Raw genomic sequence first — 25704 nt, forward strand, 5'->3', positions numbered from 1 at the left:
AGCACTGACATCATACAGGGGCCACTGTCATGCTGCGGGGCCTTTCACTGACTGCATTGATCTCATAGGACACACACAGCATGCATGTAGCAAGCAGGTGAAAGACATACACGGACTGTGGGGGCATGGGCACTGTGATATGATATTTGGGGTGCTCCTGGGGCTCTGGCAGAGGGGCAGTATGTTGGCAGTCTCACTTCTCCTTGGCGCGGGGCAGGTTCCAGCAGGTCCCTCGTTAATAATCTTCTGCTCCTGTCACTAATTAGATGATTGCGTCATCTCTCCCCACACAGATCCAGAATTTCTAGTGACACCGGATGCAGGTGATGGGCCCATCGTACCATAATAAAGCACCCAACAAACAGCGGTGTGACTGACACCTGAAAAACACTCAGACACGCCCGCAGTGCAAGTGTGCAGAATACTGGCGCACGGGCAGCAGAGCCCTGCATCTAATGCCAGAACTAGAGGACTGCACTGTAAGCCGCTGGGTGGCAGCGCCTGGGCCCAGGATGAGTGCTGGAGAGGATCACCCCCCTCATCATCCGGCGGCACGGAGGCCCTGATCCTGGGCACAACCTGCTCACATCAAAGCACAGATTATCTGCAATTACAGGAATTTCTGTGCAGTTCAAAGAATGAAACTTTCTTTGATAAATCGGGGGCTGCAGTGACAGGGCCATGACGGGCGACGTGTAATCCTCCTCCATCTATCACACTTTACATGGCCGCCTGTCGTAGGAGAACTAGAACTGTCAGACTCCAGCTCAGCTGCATCGTCTGCTGGAGTCCGAGGCCCCTGTGTCTCTTCACCAGGGGCCGACTGGGAGCATAAAGTGGCCCCATTTTGTAGTTGGGTCCAAACTGATGGAAGGCAGGGCCAGCTATACCATATTGTGCCGCAGTCCATCACAAGCCGGTCCCCTGGGCATCAGCCCACAGGAAAGGTCTATGGCCAATCCGCCCCTGCTCTTCACATCTTCGAGCCGCTGTCCATCCCCCATATTTTACTCTGCAGCGCTTTCCCATCAGGATGCAGCTAGTCGGTGACTATATAGCTCATCTGTACTGGGGTCTGAAATCCCCCTCCTGCTGCTCTGTCCTTCCTCCCTTCTTTACACTGTAGCTTTGCTTCCTATGTATTAGCACAGGCCCGTTAGAAAGTTGCGGAGCTTATCTCTGTTCCAGCAAGGACTAAGGATTATAAACTACAAGTAGCTGAACCCCCATTGGGAGCCTTCACCCCAATATCCAGGGTCCAGGCCCCCAGAGGAGCAGCTGCTTCTGAGCGTCCATGGGTGCCCATGCTGCAGGACTGGGGCACATCTGTCATTGGAGGGCCCCTCCCCGGTGCACACAGAGCGGGGTCCTCAATATGATCCTGGGAGATTGTATAATATGGGGCTCCCCGCCATTACCAGTAGACAGAGGGAGCGCTCATGCCGCTCTACAGAGCACTAGTGAGACCTCATTTGGAGTATTGTGCTCAGTACTGGAGGCCATATCTCCAGAAGGATATAGATACTTTGGAGAGAGTTCAGAGAAGAGCTACTAAACTGGTCCATGGATTGCAGGATAAAACTTACCAGGAAAGATGAAAGGACCTTAACATGTAGAGCTTGGAAGAAAGACGAGACAGAGGGGAGATGAGAGAAACTGCTAAATACATAAAGGGAATCAACAAGGGAAAAGAGGAGAGAAGATTTACAAGAAGAAAAACTGCTACAAGAGGACATAGTGTTAAATTAGAGGGGCAAAGGGTTAAAAGTAATATAATGAAGTATTACTTTACTGAGAGAGTAGTGGATGCATGGAATAGCCTTCCTGCAGAAGTGGTAGCTGCAAATACAGTGAAGGAGTTTAAGCATGCATGGGATAGGCATAAGGCCATCCTTCATATAAGATAGGGCCAGGGCTATCCATAGTATTCAGTATATTGGGCAGACTAGATGGGCCGAATGGTTCTTATCTGCCGACACATTCTATGTTAATTATAGTCGGTGCTGAATTACTCAGAATTATCTATTGGAGACGTTCCGTATAGAATACGGTTGTGTAACGCTGCCGATGACTCACTGGACAAGCGTCCCAGATACCAGCACAGGAGCAAAGGACTACTACTCCCCACAGTACACAGGACAACTTCTGACGGCGCCCCCTCTACAGGGGGGTGCTCTGCAAGGGTGACATGGGGCTTCAGGTGGTTATCGCAGGTGATGACCACTTTATGAGGCTGAGTGACTGGAGGCTGAGGAGACTCTTGTGTTAGAGGCTGCAGTGACTGGAGGCTGAGGAGACTCTTGTGTTAGAGGCTGCAGTGACTGGAGGCTGAGGGACTATCCTGTTAGAGGCTATAGTTGCTTCTACTTGGGGCATTGATCTCAGGAGGAGCAGGTCCCTGGGGGCCCCTTCTGTCCATTCCCCGACTGCATTAGTGCCTTACTATGAAGACTTGTACAATATTTGCCTCCTTCAGACCCGCGTCTGGTCCAGGACATCGGGGGAGGAGGGGGGGGGGGTGCAGAGGTAGCAGTGACGCCCGGGAACTGGTGAGGAAACTCCCGCCACATAAGATGGCAGCTGGGGCCCCGGCTCCAGGAACTTTCTGTTACACCCCCGCTTCAGGGGGCCTTGGCTGGGAACATGCAGCAGATCCGGGGCTCTTGCAGGTTTTTGGCGGTTACAGTTGAGGTTCAGGCCGGGTTCACATCACTGCTTGGCTTTCCGTTCTTCTAATCCGTAATTTTGCGCAGACAGGACTATTTCTCCATTAAAAAATAACTGATCTCTGATGGAACTGATCAAAACTGATGCTCAAAATAAAGGATGACAGATCAGAAGAGCGGAAAGCGAAACGACTTTTCTGGGACTGTCCAGTGGTCCAGAACAACCGCTAATCCGGCAGCCATCAGGCGCAATTGTTGCCGGATTGGTAGGAACTGCACTGTATTATTACCGTGGCCTGTCGGTCATCTGTGCCTCCCGTAGAAGGTTCCACAAGATCCTCCACCAAGTTTTTGACCCAAGTCTTTTTGTCCCTCGTCTTTCCTGGAAGATGTGGCCCCTTATAGACCGGGCCCCCATGCAGCTGCACAGGTTGTGCATATGGTACGTATATGGCCCCTGCATTGTGGTCTGATGCTCCTCTGTGACCACTGGACATGTTGGGAGTTATACTCCATCGAGGTGATACAGTGAAGTTGAACGCTGCTGATCCTTGGATTAGAGGATAGTATAATGAGCTGTCAATCACAGAGGGAGGGATGCTGTGATTGACAGCTCCAGCTATTGAGGGATCCCCAGCCAATCAGAGAGCGCCGCTCCTCCAGGATCCGGATGCCCATAAATGTGCGGCCTGCAGAGTGGATTCATGATCTGACTCATGGGATTAGTTGTGCTTGTTTGTTGGGGCTTTTTTTACTTGTGCGCTCCCCTCCCTGCCCTGAGAGCAAGAAAAGCCGCCCGTCCTGCCAAACCAGCACCAGCAGACAGAAATAGACACGCTTCTTGGCAGAAGAACTTACTCTCTTCTCCGGAGATATCCATCTCTCTCCTCTTCCAGTGATGGCTGCAGCATACAACGGTGCTGTGCCCCAACACACATGAAGGAAATAATAATACACATAATAATAGCATACAAAAGAATTATGCAAAAAAAAATATATAAATAGTAATGTTAATAATAAAAAACACACAATAATAAATATAAGAATAATATAATAAAATATGCAGAAAAAGGGTTAATATGAATAAAAAAAATACACATAATTATAAAATACTACATTATGATGATTTTAATAGAAAATACAAATAAGATAAATATAATAAAATACAAAATAAGGAAATAAAAATAAAATAAATTATTGTAAAAAAAAAAGAAAATCATAATGCAATAAATAATAAGCCACCAGGATCAGCACGGTGGCTCAGTAGTTAGCAGTGGTACAGTGGTTAGAGGTGGCTCAGTGGTTAGAGGTGGTTCAGTGGTTAGCGGTGTTTCAGTGGTTAGCGGTGGATCAGTAGTTAGCGGTGGTTAGTGGTGGCTCAGTAGTTAGCGGTGGCTCAGTGGTTAGAGGTGGTTTAGTAGTTAGCGGTGGCTCATTGGTTAGCGGTGGCTCAGTGGTTAGAGGTGGTTTAGTAGTTAGCGGTGGCTCATTGGTTAGAGGTGGCTTAGTAGTTAGCGGTGGTTCAGTGGTTAGAGGTGGTTTAGTAGTTAGCGGTGGCTCATTGGTTAGCGGTGGCTCAGTGGTTAGAGGTGGTTTAGTAGTTAGCGGTGGCTCATTGGTTAGCGGTGGCTCAGTGGTTAGAGGTGGCTTAGTAGTTAGCGGTGGTTCAGTGGTTAGAGGTGGTTTAGTAGGTAGCGGTGGCTCATTGGTTAGGGGTGGTTCAGTGGTTACACGTGGTTTAGTAGTTAGCGGTGGCTCAGTGGTTAGAGGTGGTTTAGTAGTTAGCGGTGGCTCATTGGTTAGCGGTGGCTCAGTGGTTAGAGGTGGTTTAGTAGTTAGCGGTGGCTCAGTGGTTAGCGGTGGCTCAGTGGTTAGAGGTGGCTCAGTGGTTAGCGGTGGCTCAGTGGTTAGAGGTGGTTTAGTAGTTAGCGGTGGCTCAGTGGTTAGAGGTGGTTTAGTAGTTAGCGTTGGCTCATTGGTTAACGGTGGCTCAGTGGTTAGCGGTGGCTCAGTGGTTAGAGGTGGTTTAGTAGTTAGCGGTGGCTCAGTGGTTAGAGGTGGTTTAGTAGTTAGCGGTGGCTCAGTGGTTAGCGGTGGTTTAGTAGTTAGCGGTGGCTCAGTGGTTAGAGGTGGTTTAGTAGTTAGCGGTGGCTCATTGGTTAGCGGTGGTTTAGTAGTTAGCGGTGGCTCAGTGGTTAGAGGTGGTTTAGTAGTTAGCGGTGGCTCAGTGGTTAGAGGTGGTTTAGTAGTTAGCGGTGGCTCAGTGGTTAGAGGTGGTTTAGTAGTTAGCGGTGGCTCAGTGGTTAGAGGTGGTTTAGTAGTTAGCGGTGGCTCATTGGTTAGCGGTGGCTCAGTGGTTAGAGGTGGTTTAGTAGTTAGCAGTGGCTCAGTGGTTAGAGGTGGTTTAGTAGTTAGCGGTGGCTCAGTGGTTAGAGGTGGTTTAGTAGTTAGCGGTGGCTCAGTGGTTAGAGGTGGTTTAGTAGTTAGCGGTGGCTCATTGGTTAGCGGTGGCTCAGTGGTTAGCACTGGGCTCCTAGGTTTGAACCTGACCAAGGTCACCATCTGTGTGGAGTTTGTATGTTCTCCCCGTGTTTGTGTGATGGGGAACTTAGATTGTGAGCCCCATTGGGGACAGGCTGATAATAATGTCTGTGCAGCGCTGTGGAATATGTCAGCGCTATAGAAGTGCATAAAATAAATACTAATTAATAGTAATACAGTAAGAATGAATCCCTGATGAAGCCCCGGCAGGTCCTCTGTATGGGACGTCTCTCACTTCCTGATGTGACTCGTCGGCCGCTGTTCACATGGAGACAATAATCTTACCTAAATGTGCTGCGATATTCATGGAGATTGTGATGTGAGGGCAGAGCTGCGATTGCACAATGGCAAGGATTAAATAACTGCTATTAATGAAGAAATGGCCGCCCTTGTGTGACAACAAGCTCCGCAGCTTTCAGAACAGTTAGGATTTCAGTCCTTGAGGCTATTGACTCGAACTAGACACAAGCAGAGGACAAGTGTGGAGCTGTTTCAGGAATGAAGAGCCAACCTTACATCTATTGTTGTGCTACTACTGAATTGTCCACAATGGATACAATTGTAACAAACCCTCAGATGTGAGAAGCACTAGCCCAGGACCAGTCCTCTTGGTTTTAGTTTCTTCTTATGTGGCTCAGGGGACTTTGGGTGTCACCGCTACTTGTGCGCCCCATAGCTATGCCCTGCTGTGGGGTCAGGGTTTTGTTTACTTTCACTGACAGCAAGCAAAGATGTTGAAAATGGTAAGGAATTGAAAGTAGCAGAAGTGTTTTATTACAGATTTATTGAGAATCACCCAGAATCACCTGATGCCAGGATCAGCCTCGGTCTCATTTTTTAATTCTTACAAAATCTGCATCAGCAAGCTCTGTATGAGCCTAGACTACACCAAGAGCCATTTCTTGCATGAACTGTGTATTGGACAGCACATTGGCCCAGGGATCAGCCTGTAACCCCTTAGGGTGATGTCTAGAATGAGGTGAGAACATGAGAAAACATCATGGGTGGGGGGGGGGGGGGGGGGTTTCTTACAATGTCTGCCCTGAAGCCCCCCCAGAGGTTAGGACAAATCTACTTCCATAAGGTGTGCACGTGGTAAATCCCCATCTAGACCCCTACCTAAACCTACCGCTGCGGGCAGTGTACACGTGGGCATATTATACAGTAATACAACTAAATCCATGGACGGGGCAGAAGGGGTGTTCTCATTCACTGACACCAGACAGTGATATTGAAAGTGGTGAGGAACTGAAGGACAGTCTAGAAAGTTGGTATATAATATGGGGACTGAAGGGGTTTTGGGTTAATATATGACATTTCTGTATAAACTAAAGGTTCTCAACTTTCTAATATAGTTCTATGGTTTCTCACCATTTTCAAGACATGTATTTGCTGTCAGTGAATGGAGGACTCTTGTTTCCATTCAAGGGCAGTGATTTTCCATATAGTACTCCCCCAGTCACTGAGAAGTGGATACATTTGTATCAGTCAGACAATGCTCTGGACTTCAGGCTGATACATTGTAGCAGAGAGATTCAGCTCACAGAGCACTGTCCGGACTGGACAGAATTGTAACAAACCCTCAGCTGAAGGCAGGCGTAGCCATTTACTACGTCTGAATGGACACTACAGTGTTCTCATTCACTGACCGCAAGCAAATATCTACAAAAATCAGAATAAAAGTCAATTAGAAAGTTGTCGAACTTTTCATTTCTACAGATAAAGCTTTATGAAATGGAGGCCCTTTAAGCTTTAGAAGACTGGACAGGACACAGCAGATGATCCAGTCTAGAGATGAGGGGTCACTTCTGGGGTCTCCGTGTAGGACGTGAGGGTATATGTGACGGGACACAGCAGATGATCCAGTCTAGAGATGAGGGGTCACTTCTGGGGTCTCCGTGTAGGACGTGAAGGTATATGTGACGGGACACAGCAGATGATCCAGTCTAGAGATGAGGGGTCACTTCTGGGGTCTCTGTGTAGGACGTGAAGGTATATGTGACAGGACACAGCAGATGATCCAGTCTAGAGATGAGGGGTCACTTCTGGGGTCTCCGTGTAGGACGTGAAGGTATATGTGACAGGACAGAGCAGATGATCCAGTCTAGAGATGAGGGGTCACTTCTGGGGTCTCCGTGTAGGACGTGAAGGTATATGTGACAGGACACAGCAGATGATCCAGTCTAGAGATGAGGGGTCACTTCTGGGGTCTCTGTGTAGGACGTGAAGGTATATGTGACAGGACACAGCAGATGATCCAGTCTAGAGATGAGGGGTCACTTCTGGGGTCTCTGTGTAGGACGTGAAGGTATATGTGACAGGACACAGCAGATGATCCAGTCTAGAGATGAGGGGTCACTTCTGGGGTCTCCGTGTAGGACGTGAAGGTATATGTGACAGGACAGAGCAGATGATCCAGTCTAGAGATGAGGGGTCACTTCTGGGGTCTCCGTGTAGGACGTGAAGGTATATGTGACAGGACACAGCAGATGATCCAGTCTAGAGATGAGGGGTCACTTCTGGGGTCTCCGTGTAGGACGTGAAGGTATATGTGACAGGACAGAGCAGATGATCCAGTCTAGAGATGAGGGGTCACTTCTGGGGTCTCCGTGTAGGACGTGAAGGTATATGTGACAGGACACAGCAGATGATCCAGTCTAGAGATGAGGGGTCACTTCTGGGGTCTCTGTGTAGGACGTGAAGGTATATGTGACAGGACACAGCAGATGATCCAGTCTAGAGATGAGGGGTCACTTCTGGGGTCTCCGTGTAGGACGTGAAGGTATATGTGACAGGACAGAGCAGATGATCCAGTCTAGAGATGAGGGGTCACTTCTGGGGTCTCCGTGTAGGACGTGAAGGTATATGTGACAGGACACAGCAGATGATCCAGTCTAGAGATGAGGGGTCACTTCTGGGGTCTCCGTGTAGGACGTGAAGGTATATGTGACAGGACACAGCAGATGATCCAGTCTAGAGATGAGGGGTCACTTCTGGGGTCTCCGTGTAGGACGTGAAGGTATATGTGACAGGACAGAGCAGATGATCCAGTCTAGAGATGAGGGGTCACTTCTGGGGTCTCCGTGTAGGACGTGAAGGTATATGTGACGGGACACAGCAGATGATCCAGTCTAGAGATGAGGGGTCACTTCTGGGGTCTCTGTGTAGGACGTGAAGGTATATGTGACAGGACAGAGCAGATGATCCAGTCTAGAGATGAGGGGTCACTTCTGGGGTCTCTGTGTAGGACGTGAAGGTATATGTGACAGGACAGAGCAGATGATCCAGTCTAGAGATGAGGGGTCACTTCTGGGGTCTCCGTGTAGGACGTGAAGGTATATGTGACAGGACACAGCAGATGATCCAGTCTAGAGATGAGGGGTCACTTCTGGGGTCTCCGTGTAGGACGTGAAGGTATATGTGACAGGACAGAGCAGATGATCCAGTCTAGAGATGAGGGGTCACTTCTGGGGTCTCCGTGTAGGACGTGAGGGTATATGTGACAGGACAGAGCAGATGATCCAGTCTAGAGATGAGGGGTCACTTCTGGGGTCTCCGTGTAGGACGTGAAGGTATATGTGACGGGACAGAGCAGATGATCCAGTCTAGAGATGAGGGGTCACTTCTGGGGTCTCTGTGTAGGACGTGAGGGTATATGTGACAGGACACAGCAGATGATCCAGTCTAGAGATGAGGGGTCACTTCTGAGGTCTCCGTGTAGGACGTGAAGGTATATGTGACAGGACACAGCAGATGATCCAGTCTAGAGATGAGGGGTCACTTCTGGGGTCTCCGTGTAGGACGTGAAGGTATATGTGACGGGACACAGCAGATGATCCAGTCTAGAGATGAGTGGTCACTTCTGGGGTCTCTGTGTAGGACGTGAAGGTATATGTGACAGGACACAGCAGATGATCCAGTCTAAAGATGAGGGGTCACTTCTGGGGTCTCTGTAGGACGTGAAGGTATATGTGACGGGACACAGCAGATGATCCAGTCTAGAGATGAGGGGTCACTTCTGGGGTCTCTGTAGGACGTGAAGGTATATGTGACAGGACAGAGCAGATGATCCAGTCTAGAGATGAGGGGTCACTTCTGGGGTCTCTGTAGGACGTGAAGGTATATGTGACAGGACACAGCAGATGATCCAGTCTAGAGATGAGGGGTCACTTCTGGGGTCTCTGTGTAGGACGTGAAGGTATATGTGACAGGACACAGCAGATGATCCAGTCTAGAGATGAGGGGTCACTTCTGGGGTCTCCGTGTAGGACGTGAAGGTATATGTGACAGGACACAGCAGATGATCCAGTCTAGAGATGAGGGGTCACTTCTGGGGTCTCTGTGTAGGACGTGAAGGTATATGTGACAGGACACAGCAGATGATCCAGTCTAGAGATGAGGGGTCACTTCTGGGGTCTCTGTGTAGGACGTGAAGGTATATGTGACGGGACACAGCAGATGATCCAGTCTAGAGATGAGGGGTCACTTCTGGGGTCTCCGTGTAGGACATGAAGGTATATGTGACGGGACACAGCAGATGATCCAGTCTAGAGATGAGGGGTCACTTCTGGGGTCTCTGTGTAGGACGTGAAGGGATATGTGACGGGACACAGCAGATGATCCAGTCTAGAGATGAGGGGTCACTTCTGGGGTCTCTGTAGGACGTGAAGGTATATGTGACAGGACAGAGCAGATGATCCAGTCTAGAGATGAGGGGTCACTTCTGGGGTCTCTGTGTAGGACGTGAAGGTATATGTGACAGGACAGAGCAGATGATCCAGTCTAGAGATGAGGGGTCACTTCTGGGGTCTCTGTGTAGGACATGAAGGTATATGTGACAGGACACAGCAGATGATCCAGTCTAGAGATGAGGGGTCACTTCTCGGGTCTCCGTGTAGGACGTGAAGGTATATGTGACAGGACACAGCAGATGATCCAGTCTAGAGATGAGGGGTCACTTCTGGGGTCTCTGTGTAGGACGTGAGGGTATATGTGACAGGACACAGCGGATGATCCAGTCTAGAGATGAGGGGTCACTTCTGGGGTCTCCGTGTAGGACGTGAAGGTATATGTGACAGGACAGAGCAGATGATCCAGTCTAGAGATGAGGGGTCACTTCTGGGGTCTCTGTGTAGGACGTGAAGGTATATGTGACAGGACACAGCAGATGATCCAGTCTAGAGATGAGGGGTCACTTCTGGGGTCTCCGTGTAGGACGTGAAGGTGTATGTGACAGGACACAGCAGATGATCCAGTCTAGAGATGAGGGGTCACTTCTGGGGTCTCCGTGTAGGACGTGAAGGTATATGTGACAGGACAGAGCAGATGATCCAGTCTAGAGATGAGGGGTCACTTCTGGGGTCTCCGTGTAGGACGTGAAGGTATATGTGACAGGACACAGCAGATGATCCAGTCTAGAGATGAGGGGTCACTTCTGGGGTCTCTGTGTAGGACGTGAAGGGACACAGCAGATGATCCAGTCTAGAGATGAGGGGTCACTTCTGGGGTCTCTGTAGGACATGAAGGTATATGTGACGGGACAAAGCAGATGATCCAGTCTAGAGATGAGGGGTCACTTCTGGGGTCTCTGTGTAGGACGTGAAGGTGTATGTGACAGGACACAGCAGATGATCCAGTCTAGAGATGAGGGGTCACTCTGTAGGACATGAAGGTATATGTGACGGGACACAGCCCATGGTGTGAGTTATGGATGGTCCATAGACGCTCGTGATGATCTGTCCCACGGGGATTCTCAGCCCGGACTGTAGGGCAGAGGCCCCAACACTAAATCTGTGACCAGCCCCCACCTACCACATGCTATTCATAACACTAGTGCCTTTTGTGGCTCAGGGGCCTTTGGTACTCACCGCTACTTGTGCCCCCCATAGCTATGCCCCGCCGTGGGGTCAGGGACCTGTGAGAAGAGCCCTGCTCCTGGCATGAAAGCTCACAGAGTAGTAGAAGGGCCATGCCTGTGTATAGGATCCAGACTGTAGGCGACTGTTTATATAGGGGATGCAGCCTGTACTGTGGACATTGGGGCAACATATGGGGACACAAAGTGCAGGAAAGTGGGCGACGGTGGTGAATGGAGCATCACCCCAGAAATGTATCGGCAGCCTGGAAATCTAGATTTAGGTCATCCTGCAGAATTCAAAAACGTAAACTGCAGCCAACACATCTACATACTGTATACATCTATAGGCACATGTCTCTACATGTATATCTATATACACATGGGGCAGTCACCCTGTATATAACCACGTGCCTATAGATCGGTACACACCGGGGTATTGTCTATAACCACGTGCCTATAGATCGGTAAACACCGGGGTATTGTCTATAACCACGTGCCTATAGATCGGTACACACTGGGGTATTGTCTATAACCACGTGCCTATAGATCGGTACACACATCGGGGTATTGTCTATAACCACGTGCCTATAGATCGGTACACACACCGGGGTATTGTATATAACCACGTGCCTATAGATCGGTACACACACCGGGGTATTGTATATAACCACGTGCCTATAGATCGGTACACACAGGGGTATTGTATATAACCACGTGCCTATAGATCGGTACACACCGGGGTATTGTATATAACCACGTGCCTATAGATCGGTACACACCGGGGTATTGTATATAACCACGTGCCTATAGATCGGTACACACACCGGGGTATTGTATATAACCACGTGCCTATAGATCGGTACACACACCGGGGTATTGTATATAACCACGTGCCTATAGATCGGTACACACCGGGGTATTGTCTATAACCACGTGCCTATAGATCGGTACACACAGGGGTATTGTATATAACCACGTGCCTATAGATCGGTACACACATCGGGGTATTGTCTATAACCACGTGCCTATAGATCGGTACACACCGGGGTATTGTCTATAACCACGTGCCTATAGATCGGTACACACATCGGGGTATTGTCTATAACCACGTGCCTATAGATCAGTACACACCGGGGTATTGTATATAACCACGTGCCTATAGATCGGTACACACAGCGGGGTATTGTATATAACCACGTGCCTATAGATCGGTACACACAGCGGGGTATTGTATATAACCACGTGCCTATAGATCGGTACACACAGCGGGGTATTGTATATAACCACGTGCCTATAGATCGGTACACCGGGGTATTGTATATAACCACGTGCCTATAGATCGGTACACACCGGGGTATTGTATATAACCACGTGCCTATAGATCGGTACACAGCGGGGTATTGTATATAACCACGTGCCTATAGATCGGTACACAGCGGGGTATTGTATATAACCACGTGCCTATAGATCGGTACACACAGGGGTATTGTATATAACCACGTGCCTATAGATCGGTACACACCGGGGTATTGTATATAACCACGTGCCTATAGATCGGTACACACCGGGGTATTGTATATAACCACGTGCCTATAGATCGGTACACACATCGGGGTATTGTATATAACCACGTGCCTATAGATCGGTACACACACCGGGGTATTGTATATAACCACGTGCCTATAGATCGGTACACAGCGGGGTATTGTATATAACCACGTGCCTATAGATCGGTACACAGCGGGGTATTGTATATAACCACGTGCCTATAGATCGGTACACACAGGGGTATTGTATATAACCACGTGCCTATAGATCGGTACACCGGGGTATTGTATATAACCACGTGCCTATAGATCGGTACACACCGGGGTATTGTATATAACCACGTGCCTATAGATCGGTACACACCGGGGTATTGTATATAACCACGTGCCTATAGATCGGTACACACCGGGGTATTGTATATAACCACGTGCCTATAGATCTGTACACATCGGGGTATTGTATATAACCACGTGCCTATAGATCGGTACACACACCGGGGTATTGTATATAACCACGTGCCTATAGATCGGTACACACATCGGGGTATTGTATATAAGCACGTGCCTATAGATCGGTACACACCGGGGTATTGTATATAACCACGTGCCTATAGATCGGTACACCGGGGTATTGTATATAACCACGTGCCTATAGATCGGTACACACCGGGGTATTGTATATAACCACGTGCCTATAGATCGGTACACACCGGGGTATTGTATATAACCACGTGCCTATAGATCGGTACACACCGGGGTATTGTATATAACCACGTGCCTATAGATCGGTACACATCGGGGTATTGTATATAACCACGTGCCTATAGATCGGTACACACATCGGGGTATTGTATATAACCACGTGCCTATAGATCGGTACACACAGCGGGGTATTGTCTATAACCACGTGCCTATAGATCGGTACACACAGCGGGGTATTGTCTATAACCACGTGCCTATAGATCGGTACACACCGGGGTATTGTATATAACCACGTGCCTATAGATCGGTACACACCGGGGTATTGTCTATAACCACGTGCCTATAGATCGGTACACACCGGGGTATTGTCTATAACCACGTGCCTATAGATCGGTACACAGCGGGGTATTGTCTATAACCACGTGCCTATAGATCGGTACACACAGGGGTATTGTATATAACCACGTGCCTATAGATCGGTACACCGGGGTATTGTATATAACCACGTGCCTATAGATCGGTACACACCGGGGTATTGTATATAACCACGTGCCTATAGATCGGTACACACCGGGGTATTGTATATAACCACGTGCCTATAGATCGGTACACACCGGGGTATTGAATATAACCACGTGCCTATAGATCGGTACACCGGGGTATTGTATATAACCACGTGCCTATAGATCTGTACACATCGGGGTATTGTATATAACCACGTGCCTATAGATCGGTACACACACCGGGGTATTGTATATAACCACGTGCCTATAGATCGGTACACACATCGGGGTATTGTATATAAGCACGTGCCTATAGATCGGTACACACCGGGGTATTGTATATAACCACGTGCCTATAGATCGGTACACCGGGGTATTGTATATAACCACGTGCCTATAGATCGGTACACACCGGGGTATTGTATATAACCACGTGCCTATAGATCGGTACACACCGGGGTATTGTATATAACCACGTGCCTATAGATCGGTACACACCGGGGTATTGTATATAACCACGTGCCTATAGATCGGTACACATCGGGGTATTGTATATAACCACGTGCCTATAGATCGGTACACACATCGGGGTATTGTATATAACCACGTGCCTATAGATCGGTACACACAGCGGGGTATTGTCTATAACCACGTGCCTATAGATCGGTACACACAGCGGGGTATTGTCTATAACCACGTGCCTATAGATCGGTACACACCGGGGTATTGTATATAACCACGTGCCTATAGATCGGTACACACCGGGGTATTGTCTATAACCACGTGCCTATAGATCGGTACACACCGGGGTATTGTCTATAACCACGTGCCTATAGATCGGTACACACCGGGGTATTGTATATAACCACGTGCCTATAGATCGGTACACGTGCCGCGGTCATTCATTCCTGGTCATGACCCAATAAAGGAGCCTGAAGCCGAAGTCCTGAGATCCTTGACAAATTGGGTTTTTATTGTACAGCTATTTACAGGAGGAATCAGGCGGCAGTGCAGACAGTACCGGCCCCCCCTACAGGGGAAGCAACAAGACATTAAAAGTATTGTACAAAAAAGAACAAAGTGTAAAAAAAACTGGACCCAAAGTGTCCTGAGCAGTAATAAATGCTATGTACAGGTCCGTGCAGTGCACACTGGCGGCCAGCAGGCGGCGCTGGTGACTGGCAGTAATTGCACTTTAAGAGCAGATTTTCCCCAATACTTTAGTTTAATAAAATAAAATTTAACTCCAACACTTCTGGAGGCCCCCCACCCCCCAGGCTTTCTAGACTCTTACAGTATAATAAAGAGCTGAAACTTCCAGATCAGCAAAAAATAAAACTTCAATTCACCTTACAAAAATGCAAGAAGCTCAATTTTTACAAATATTGTACAAAATACAGAGAATTGCGGCGTCTTCCCTGGTCCGACTCTTTAAATAATATATTTATATTATAGATCTGGTTGGCTCCGCCTTAAATAGCCCAATGTACAGACATATATACAGCCCCGCCCACGCGGGGGCACGGCAGTCTCTGGGGTCACATGTGCCTCTTCATGTGCAGGGCCAGGTGGTCGGAGCGGGAGAAGGCGCGCTCACACAGGTGGCACTGGAAGGGGCGGTGGCCGGTGTGCTTGCGGAAATGGCGCGTGAGCTCATCGGAGCGGGCGAACTTCCAGCCGCAGCCTTCCCAGTTACAGTGATAGGGCTTCTCGCCTGAGGAAGGAAGCAGAAGGGTTAATTACTGCCAGTCTGTGGGGCAATAACTGCTGGGGCAGGAGGGGTAATGCTACCAGTCTGTGGGGCAATGCTACCAGTCTGTGGGGCAATAACTGCTGGGGCAGGAGGGGCAATTACTACCAGTCTGTGGGGAAACTAGTACAGGGGCAATACTACCAGTCTGTGGGGGTAATAACTGCTGGGGCAGGAGGGGCAACGCTACCAGTCTGTGGGGTAATTACTGCAGGGGCAGGAGGGGTAATGCTACCAGTCTGTGGGGCAATGCTACCAGTCTGTGGGGCAATGCTACCAGTCTGTGGGGCAATGCTACCAGTCTGTGGGGCAATGCTACCAGTCTGTGGGGCAATGCTACCAGTCTGTGGGGCAATGCTACCAGTCTGTGGGGTAATAACTGCTGGGGCAGGAGGGGCAATTACTACCAGTCTGTGGGGAAACTAGTACAGGGGCAATACCACCACTCTGTGGGGGTAATAACTGCTGGGGCAGGAGGGGCAACGCTACCAGTCTGTGGGGTAATTACTGCAGGGGCAGGAGGGGTAATGCTACCAGTCTGTGGGGCACAGAGCTGTAGCCCCTCCACAGCTTCGGGGTCTGTGCCTGTAGGACCCCTGACATGTACCTGAGGGAGTCCCAGCTGACATGGGGGGGGGGGGGGGTTTAGCAGCGACATTTGGGGGGGCCCTGCGCCCTCTCTCACCTGTGTGCGTCCGCATGTGCGCCTTCAGGTGCGAGCTCTTGGTGTAGGTCTTGCCGCAGCCCGGGTACTCGCAGTTGTGGGTCGCCGTTCTCTTCCGGGCCCAGGAGCGGCGCCCTCTCTTCGGCTTGCAGTCGTCGGGGGCCCCCATGGCCGGGTAGTACTCCAGCAGCGGGGAGGACGGGGGGGTGACCAACATGCCGTGCATGGCGGGGTGCACCTTCATGGCGTCCCTGTACACCCCGAAGTGTCCATGGAACTGTGGGGGCCCCTGGCCGGGGAAGGCTGGGGGGTAGGGTTGGTACTGCTGGGGCAGGAAGTGCAACTCAGCGGCCATCAGGTGGCAGTCATTCAGGGTCATCTCCTCCGCGTGGCCCCCGGGGCTGATCCTGTAGGCAGGGCCCCCCAGGTGCATGATAGCGCCAGCCTTGTGCTCCATGCAGTCGGGTGTAGTCGGGGCCCCCAGCATGCACGACTGCTCCGGCCGCTCCTTCTTTATCTTGTGGCCCAGGTGCTGGATCTGCTCCATGGACAGGGGCCCCTGGTTGTCCATGCCGGTGGCCCTCAGCTCCGTGTATTTCCGGCTGCAGGACATGGGGGGCTTCAGGCTGTAGTCCGGCAGGTCGGGGGTCAGCAGCTCCGCCACGTAGCTGTGCTGGGGGCTGCCATACTTGTGCCCGGGGGGGTAGGAGCCATCGCTGTCATAGGTGGTGCTGCAGCTCTCCGGGGTCTCCGGCAGGGGGTAGGTGGGGCCCCCGCCGCCCCCTCCGGGGTTATTGCTGGTTGTGTGCGACAAAATAAAGTCCAAGTCCACGAACTTCCCCAGATCGTCCTCCTCCTTCTTGATGCTGCAGGAATCGATGATGGTGTAGCCGAGGTCGTCCATGGCCAGCTCCTGGGGAGAAAACCGCAGCGTTAGGAAAACCGCAACCAATCCCTGAGGACACAGGAGCCGCAGACTGCTCCGACACACTGTAACAGAACACAGACCACTGCTCCGACACACTGTAACAGAACACAGACCACTGCTCCGACACACTGTAACAGAACACAGACCACTGCTCCGACACACTGTAACAGACCACAGACCACTGCCCCGACACCCTGTAACAGACCACTGCCCCGACACCCTGTAACAGACCACTGCCCCGACACCCTGTAACAGACCACTGCCCCGACACCCTGTAACAGACCACTGCCCCGACACCCTGTAACAGACCACTGCCCCGACACCCTGTAACAGACCACTGCCCCGACACCCTGTAACAGACCACTGCCCCGACACCCTGTAACAGACCACTGCCCCGACACCCTGTAACAGACCACTGCCCCGACACCCTGTAACAGACCACTGCCCCGACACCCTGTAACAGACCACTGCCCCGACACCCTGTAACAGACCACTGCCCCGACACCCTGTAACAGACCACTGCCCCGACACCCTGTAACAGACCACTGCCCCGACACCCTGTAACAGACCTGCAGACTGCCCCGACACCCTGTAACAGACCTGCAGACTGCCCCGACACACTAACAGACCTGCAGACTGCCCCGACACTGTAACAGACCTGCAGACTGCCCCGACACTGTAACAGACCTGCAGACTGCCCCGACACACTGTAACAGACCTGCAGACTGCGCCGACACACTAACACCAGCTCAGCTTTACTGCTCCGTGTGACCCTTCTGACAACTTCACAACATTAAACGACTGCAGGAAAGACAGACCAGAGAGAGGCCGACAACCAGACTCTGCTACATGACAACCGCTGGACACTGCACCCTCACCGGCTGAGCTCTGCTACATGAGGACACGTTATATAAGGGGGGGGGGGTATAAAATTAGAAAGTTTGCAGAAATAAACGTTAGACACCAGCAGAAACCGCAGGAGCTGAAGTAACTGCAGCCGCAACGTGTGACAACAGTCCAATCTGTTGGAAATCAAGGATGCTCCCACCGTACCCTGCACCATCACCGGCTCAGCTCTGCTACATCGCACGGGACACATTACATACACTGTCCCGTCACCGGCTCAGCTCTGCTACATCGCACTGGACACATTACATACACTGTCCCGTCACCGGCTCAGCTCTGCTACATCGCACTGGACACATTACATACACTGTCCCGTCACCGGCTCAGCTCTGCTACATCGCACTGGACACATTACATACACTGTCCCGTCACCGGCTCAGCACTGCTACATCGCACTGGACACATTACATACACTGTCCCGTCACCGGCTCAGCTCTGCTACATCGCACTGGACACATTACATACACTGTCCCGTCACCGGCTCAGCTCTGCTACATCGCACGGGACACGTTACATACACTGTCCCGTCACCGGCTCAGCTCTGCTACATCGCACGGGACACGTTACATACACTGTCCCGTCACCGGCTCAGCTCTGCTACATCGCACGGGACACGTTACATACACTGTCCCGTCACCGGCTCAGCTCTGCTACATCGCACTGGACACATTACATACACTGTCCCGTCACCGGCTCAGCTCTGCTACATCGCACGGGACACATTACATACACTGTCCCGTCACAGGCTCAGCTCTGCTACATCGCACTGGACACATTACATACACTGTCCCGTCACCGGCTCAGCTCTGCTACATCGCACGGGACACGTTACATACACTGTCCCGTCACCGGCTCAGCTCTGCTACATCGCACGGGACACATTACATACACTGTCCCGTCACCGGCTCAGCTCTGCTACATCGCACTGGACACATTACATACACTGTCCCGTCACCGGCTCAGCTCTGCTACACGGCACTGGACACATTACATACACTGTCCCGTCACCGGCTCAGCTCTGCTACATCGCACTGGACACATTACATACACTGTCCCGTCACCGGCTCAGCTCTGCTACATCGCACGGGACACGTTACATACACTGTCCCGTCACCGGCTCAGCTCTGCTACATCGCACGGGACACATTACATACACTGTCCCGTCACCGGCTCAGCACTGCTACATCGCACTGGACACATTACATACACTGTCCCGTCACCGGCTCAGCTCTGCTACACCGCACTGGACACATTACATACACTGTCCCGTCACCGGCTCAGCTCTGCTACATCGCACGGGACACATTACATACACTGTCCCGTCACCGGCTCAGCTCTGCTACACGGCACGGGACACATTACATACACTGTCCCGTCACCGGCTCAGCTCTGCTACATCGCACGGGACACATTACATACACTGTCCCGTCACCGGCTCAGCTCTGCTACACGGCACGGGACACATTACATACACTGTCCCGTCACCGGCTCAGCTCTGCTACATCGCACTGGACACATTACATACACTGTCCCGTCACCGGCTCAGCTCTGCTACATCGCACTGGACACATTACATACACTGTCCCGTCACCGGCTCAGCTCTGCTACACGGCACTGGACACATTACATACACTGTCCCGTCACCGGCTCAGCTCTGCTACATCGCACGGGACACGTTACATACACTGTCCCGTCACCGGCTCAGCTCTGCTACACGGCACGGGACACATTACATACACTGTCCCATCACCAGCTGGGCTCCGCTGCTCGGGCCCTCAGGGGCCACTGACCTGGACCATGCCGAGCTGCTTGTCGTGCGCTGGGGGGAGGCTGGAATAGACGGCGGTCATGCTGCTCCAGTCTGCGGGGTCCTAGTGCCCGTCTCCGTCTCCGGAGGCTTCAACAAACTAGTAATCAGCTCCGCTGGCTGCAGCCTCCTGTTAAGCCAGCGCCTAATTAATATTCATGAGCTCTCTCCTGTGATTGGCTGCTAGCTTTATTTGTACACAGTATGCCACTGGCTGGACCCGCCCCCAGCTTCAGGCTAACAGGTCACGTGGTGTTAACAGGTCTCGTAATTAAAAGGTAATGAATGGTAAAGTGAGATACATTGTATACAAGGCGAAGCGAGAGCCGATACAGTGTGCGGAGCGCGAATACACCGTGTATACACACACACTGCTCACACCATATACATATATATATACACGGTATACACTATTATATATACACACTGCACACACCATATATATACACACACACTGCTCACACCATATACATATATATATATATACACGGTATACACTATTATATATATATACACACGGTATACACTATTATATATACACACTGCACACACCATATATATATACACACACTGCTCACACCATATACATATATATATATATATACACGGTATACACTATTATATATACACACACTGCACACACCACATATATATACACACACTGCACATACCACATATATATATATATATATATATATATACACACACTGCATATATATATACACACACACTGCATATATATATATATATATATATATATATATATATATACACACACACTGCATATATATATACACACACTGCATATATATATACACACACACTGCATATATATATACACACACACTGCATATATATATACACACACACTGCTCACACCATATACATATATATATATATATATACACGGTATACACTATTATATATATATATATATATACACACGGTATACACTATTATATATACACACTGCACACACCATATATATATACACACGGTATACACTATTATATATACACACTGCACACACCATATATATATACACACACACTGCACACACCACATATATATATATATATATATACACACTGCATATATATATATATATACACACACACTGCATATATATATATACACACACTGCTCACACCATATACATATATATATACACACGGTATACACTATTATATATACACACACTGCACACACCACATATATATATATATATACACACACACACTGCACACGGTATACACTATTATATATACACACACTGCACACGGTATACACTATTATATGTACACACGGTATACACTATTATATATACACACACTGCACACACCATATATAAATATATATATATACACACACACTGCACACGGTATACACTATTATATATACACACTGCACACACCATATATATATACACACTGCACACGGTATACACTATTATATATACACACACTGCACACGGTACACACTATTATATATACACACACTGCACACGGTATACACTATTATATATACACACACTGCACACGGTATACACTATTATATATACATACTGCACACACCATATATATATATATACACACACTGCACACAGTATACACTATTATATATACACACACTGCACACGGTATACACTATTATATATACACACTGCACACACCATATATATATATACACACACTGCACACGGTATACACTATTATATATACACACACTGCACACGGTATACACTATTATATATACACACTGCACACACCATATATATACACACACTGCACACGGTATACACTATTATATATACACACACTGCACACGGTATACACTATTATATATACACTGCACACACCGCATATATATATGTAAAAAAAAAATCTGTTCTATATATATATATATATACACACACATATACTGCATAAAGTATATAACACACAGTATCTCACCACTCACATTTCTGTAAATCTTTTCCTCTCTCTTTTCCTGGGACAACCCTGAAGACCTGACCCTGTGATACAATGTAACGCAGTCAGTGGACGGCTGGTATAACAGTGTAAATTGGGCGTGTCCTCAAAATATCAACACATCGCCATTAATGTCTAAACCGCTGGTAACAGAAGTGAGGTGAGGACACCCCTAAGTGACAACGGCCAAATTGTGCCCAGAGTGTCAGTATTCTGTGTGGCCCCCATTATTTCCCAGCACGGCCTTATCCCTCTTGGACATGGAGGTCACTAGAGCCCACAGATGCTCCTTAGGGTTTAGGTCTGGAAACATGCTTGGTCGGTCCAGCATTCACACGTCCGCAATTCTGTTCCACATTTTGCGGAACAGAATTGCAGACCCATTCATTTCTATGGGGCCGCACGATGTGCTGCACGGATCCGGAAATGCGGATCCGCACTTCCGGATCTGCAATTCCGTTCCCAGACAAGATTAGGCATATTCTATTATAGTGCCGGCGATGTGCGGTCCGCAAAATGCAGAACGCACATTGAAGGTGTCCGTGTTTTGCGGATCCGTGGATCCGCAAGACACATACGGATGTGTGAATGGACCTTTACCCTCAGGTTCTTTACAAGGCAGTGGTCGTCTTGGAGGTGTTTGGGGTCGTTATCATGTTGGATACTGCCCTGCGGCCCAGTTGCTTCAGTATGTCACAGGACATGTTCCCATTCATGGTTCCCTCACTCACCTGGAGCTCCCCACAGCCAATTGCACTCACACAACCTCTGGATATGGTGCTGAGCACTGACAGGCTGACCCCCCACCACTGTAACCTCTGCAGCAATGCTGGCAGCACTCATACAACCTCTGGATATGATGCTGAGCACTGACAGGCTGACCCCCCCCCCACCCCTGTAACCTCTGCAGCAATGCTGGCAGCACTCATACAGTCTCTGGATATGGTGCTGAGCACTGACAGGCTGACCCCCCACCACTGTAACCTCTGCAGCAATGCTGGCAGCACTCATACAGCCTCTGGATATGACACTGAACACTGACAGGCTGACCCCCCACCCCTGTAACCTCTGCAGCAATGCTGGCAGCACTCATACAACCTCTGGATATGACGCTGAGCACTGACAGGCTGACCCCCCACCACTGTAACCTCTGCAGCAATGCTGGCAGCACTCATACAACCTCTGGATATGACGCTGAGCACTAACAGGCTGACCCCCCACCACTGTAACCTCTGCAGCAATGCTGGCAGCACTCATACAGCCTCTGGATATGACGCTGAGCACTGACAGGCAGAACCCCCACCCCTGTAACCTCTGCAGCAATGCTGGCAGCACTCATACAACCTCTGGATATGACGCTGAGCACTGACAGGCTGACCCCCCACCCCTGTAACCTCTGCAGCAATGCTGGCAGCACTCATACAACCTCTGGATATGACGCTGAGCACTGACAGGCTGGCCCCCCACCCCTGTAACCTCTGCAGCAATGCTGGCAGCACTCATACAGTCTCTGGATATGACGCTGAGCACTGACAGGCTGACCCCCCACCCCTGTAACCTCTGCAGCAATGCTGGCAGCACTCATACAGCCTCTGGATATGACACTGAACACTGACAGGCTGACCCCCCACCCCTGTAACCTCTGCAGCAATGCTGGCAGCACTCATACAACCTCTGGATATGACGCTGAGCACTGACAGGCTGACCCCCCACCACTGTAACCTCTGCAGCAATGCTGGCAGCACTCATACAACCTCTGGATATGACGCTGAGCACTGACAGGCTGGCCCCCCACCCCTGTAACCTCTGCAGCAATGCTGGCAGCACTCATACAGCCTCTGGATATGACGCTGAGCACTGACAGACTGACCCCCCACCCCTGTAACCTCTGCAGCAATGCTGGCAGCACTCATACAACCTCTGGATATGACGCTGAGCACTGACAGGCTGACCCCCACCCCTGTAACCTCTGCAGCAATGCTGGCAGCACTCATACAGCCTCTGGATATGACGCTGAGCACTGAAAGGCTGCCCCCACCCCTGTAACCTCTGCAGCAATGCTGGCAGCACTCATACAACCTCTGGATATGACGCTGAGCACTGACAGGCTGACCCCCCACCCCTGTAACCTCTGCAGCAATGCTGGCAGCACTCATACAACCTCTGGATATGACGCTGAGCACTGACAGGCTGACCCCCACCCCTGTAACCTCTGCAGCAATGCTGGCAGCACTCATACAACCTCTGGATATGACGCTGAGCACTGACAGGCTGACCCCCACCCCTGTAACCTCTGCAGCAATGCTGGCAGCACTCATACAACCTCTGGATATGACGCTGAGCACTGACAGGCTGACCCCCACCCCTGTAACCTCTGCAGCAATGCTGGCAGCACTCATACAACCTCTGGATATGACGCTGAGCACTGACAGGCTGACCCCCCACCCCTGTAACCTCTGCAGCAATGCTGGCAGCACTCATACAACCTCTGGATATGACGCTGAGCACTGACAGGCTGACCCCCCACCCCTGTAACCTCTGCAGCAATGCTGGCAGCACTCATACAACCTCTGGATATGGTGCTGAGCACTGACAGGCTGACCCCCACCCCTGTAACCTCTGCAGCAATGCTGGCAGCACTCATACAACCTCTGGATATGGTGCTGAGCACTGACAGGCTGACCCCCACCCCTGTAACCTCTGCAGCAATGCTGGCAGCACTCATACAGCCTCTGGATATGATGCTGAGCACTGACAGGCTGACCCCCACCCCTGTGACCTCTGCAGCAATGCTGGCAGCACTCATACAACCTCTGGATATGACGCTGAGCACTGACAGGCTGACCCCCCACCCCTGTAACCTCTGCAGCAACGCTGGCAGCACTCATACAGCCTCTGGATATGACGCTGAGCACTGACAGGCTGACCCCCCACCCCTGTAACCTCTGCAGCAATGCTGGCAGCACTCATACAACCTCTGGATATGACGCTGAGCGCTGACAGGCTGACCCCCCACCCCTGTAACCTCTGCAGCAATGCTGGCAGCACTCATACAACCTCTGGATATGACGCTGAGCACTGACAGGCTGACCCCCCACCCCTGTAACCTCTGCAGCAATGCTGGCAGCACTCATACAACCTCTGGATATGACGCTGAGCAATGACAAGCTGACCCCCCACCCCTGTAACCTCTGCAGCAATGCTGGCGGCACTCATATAACCTCTGGATATGACGCTGAGCACTGACAGGCTGACCCCCCACCCCTGTAACCTCTGCAGCAATGCTGGCAGCACTCATACATCCTCTGGATATGACGCTGAGCACTGACAGGCTGACCCCTCACCCCTGTAACCTCTGCAGCAATGCTGGCAGCACTCATACAGCCTCTGGATATGACGCTGAGCACTGACAGGCAGAACCCCCACCCCTGTAACCTCTGCAGCAATGCTGGCAGCACTCATACAGTCTCTGGATATGACGCTGAGCACTGACAGGCTGACCCCCCACCCCTGTAACCTCTGCAGCAATGCTGGCAGCACTCATACAGCCTCTGGATATGACGCTGAGCACTAACAGGCTGACCCCCCACCCCTGTAACCTCTGCAGCAATGCTGGCAGCACTCATACAACCTTTGGATATGATGCTAAGCACTGACAGGCTGACCCCCACCCCTGTAACCTCTGCAGCAATGCTGGCAGCACTCATACAACCTCTGGATATGACGCTGAGCACTGACAGGCTGACCCCCCACCCCTGTAATCTCTGCAGCAATGCTGGCAGCACTCATACATCCTCTGGATATGACGCTGAGCACTGACAGGCTGACCTCCCACCCCTGTAACCTCTGCAGCAATGCTGGCA

At 50.4% G+C, this 25704-nt stretch overlaps 1 protein-coding gene across 1 annotated transcript; it reads right to left on the bottom strand.

Annotated features, from left to right (window-relative positions):
- Nucleotides 1-14760: 14760 nt before the first annotated feature.
- LOC120978626 (Krueppel-like factor 2) lies at nucleotides 14761-19999 on the bottom strand. Its single transcript, XM_040406880.1, has 3 exons — nucleotides 19855-19999; nucleotides 16252-17143; nucleotides 14761-15530 (listed from the first exon to the last, which is right to left on the bottom strand). Exons 1-3 carry the CDS (start codon nucleotides 19912-19914, stop codon nucleotides 15355-15357), a joined length of 1128 nt encoding a protein of 375 aa, XP_040262814.1. The 5' UTR covers nucleotides 19915-19999; the 3' UTR covers nucleotides 14761-15354.
- Between the last annotated feature and the right edge of the window lie 5705 nt (nucleotides 20000-25704).

This window comes from Bufo bufo, chromosome 9, assembly GCF_905171765.1.
Source record: "Bufo bufo chromosome 9, aBufBuf1.1, whole genome shotgun sequence".
Taxonomy (NCBI): domain Eukaryota; kingdom Metazoa; phylum Chordata; class Amphibia; order Anura; family Bufonidae; genus Bufo; species Bufo bufo.

Bases quoted from the DNA above. Each gene is read 5' to 3' on its own strand.
- LOC120978626 (XM_040406880.1), bottom strand. From the start codon at position 19,914: ATGACCGCCGTCTATTCCAGCCTCCCCCCAGCGCACGACAAGCAGCTC. The intron at 17,144-19,854 runs GTCAGTGGCCCC...TTTTCTCCCCAG, and splicing joins AGCAGCTCGGCATGGTCCAG to GAGCTGGCCATGGACGACCT. The intron at 15,531-16,251 runs GTGAGAGAGGGC...TTCCTTCCTCAG, and splicing joins GCACATGCGGACGCACACAG to GCGAGAAGCCCTATCACTGT.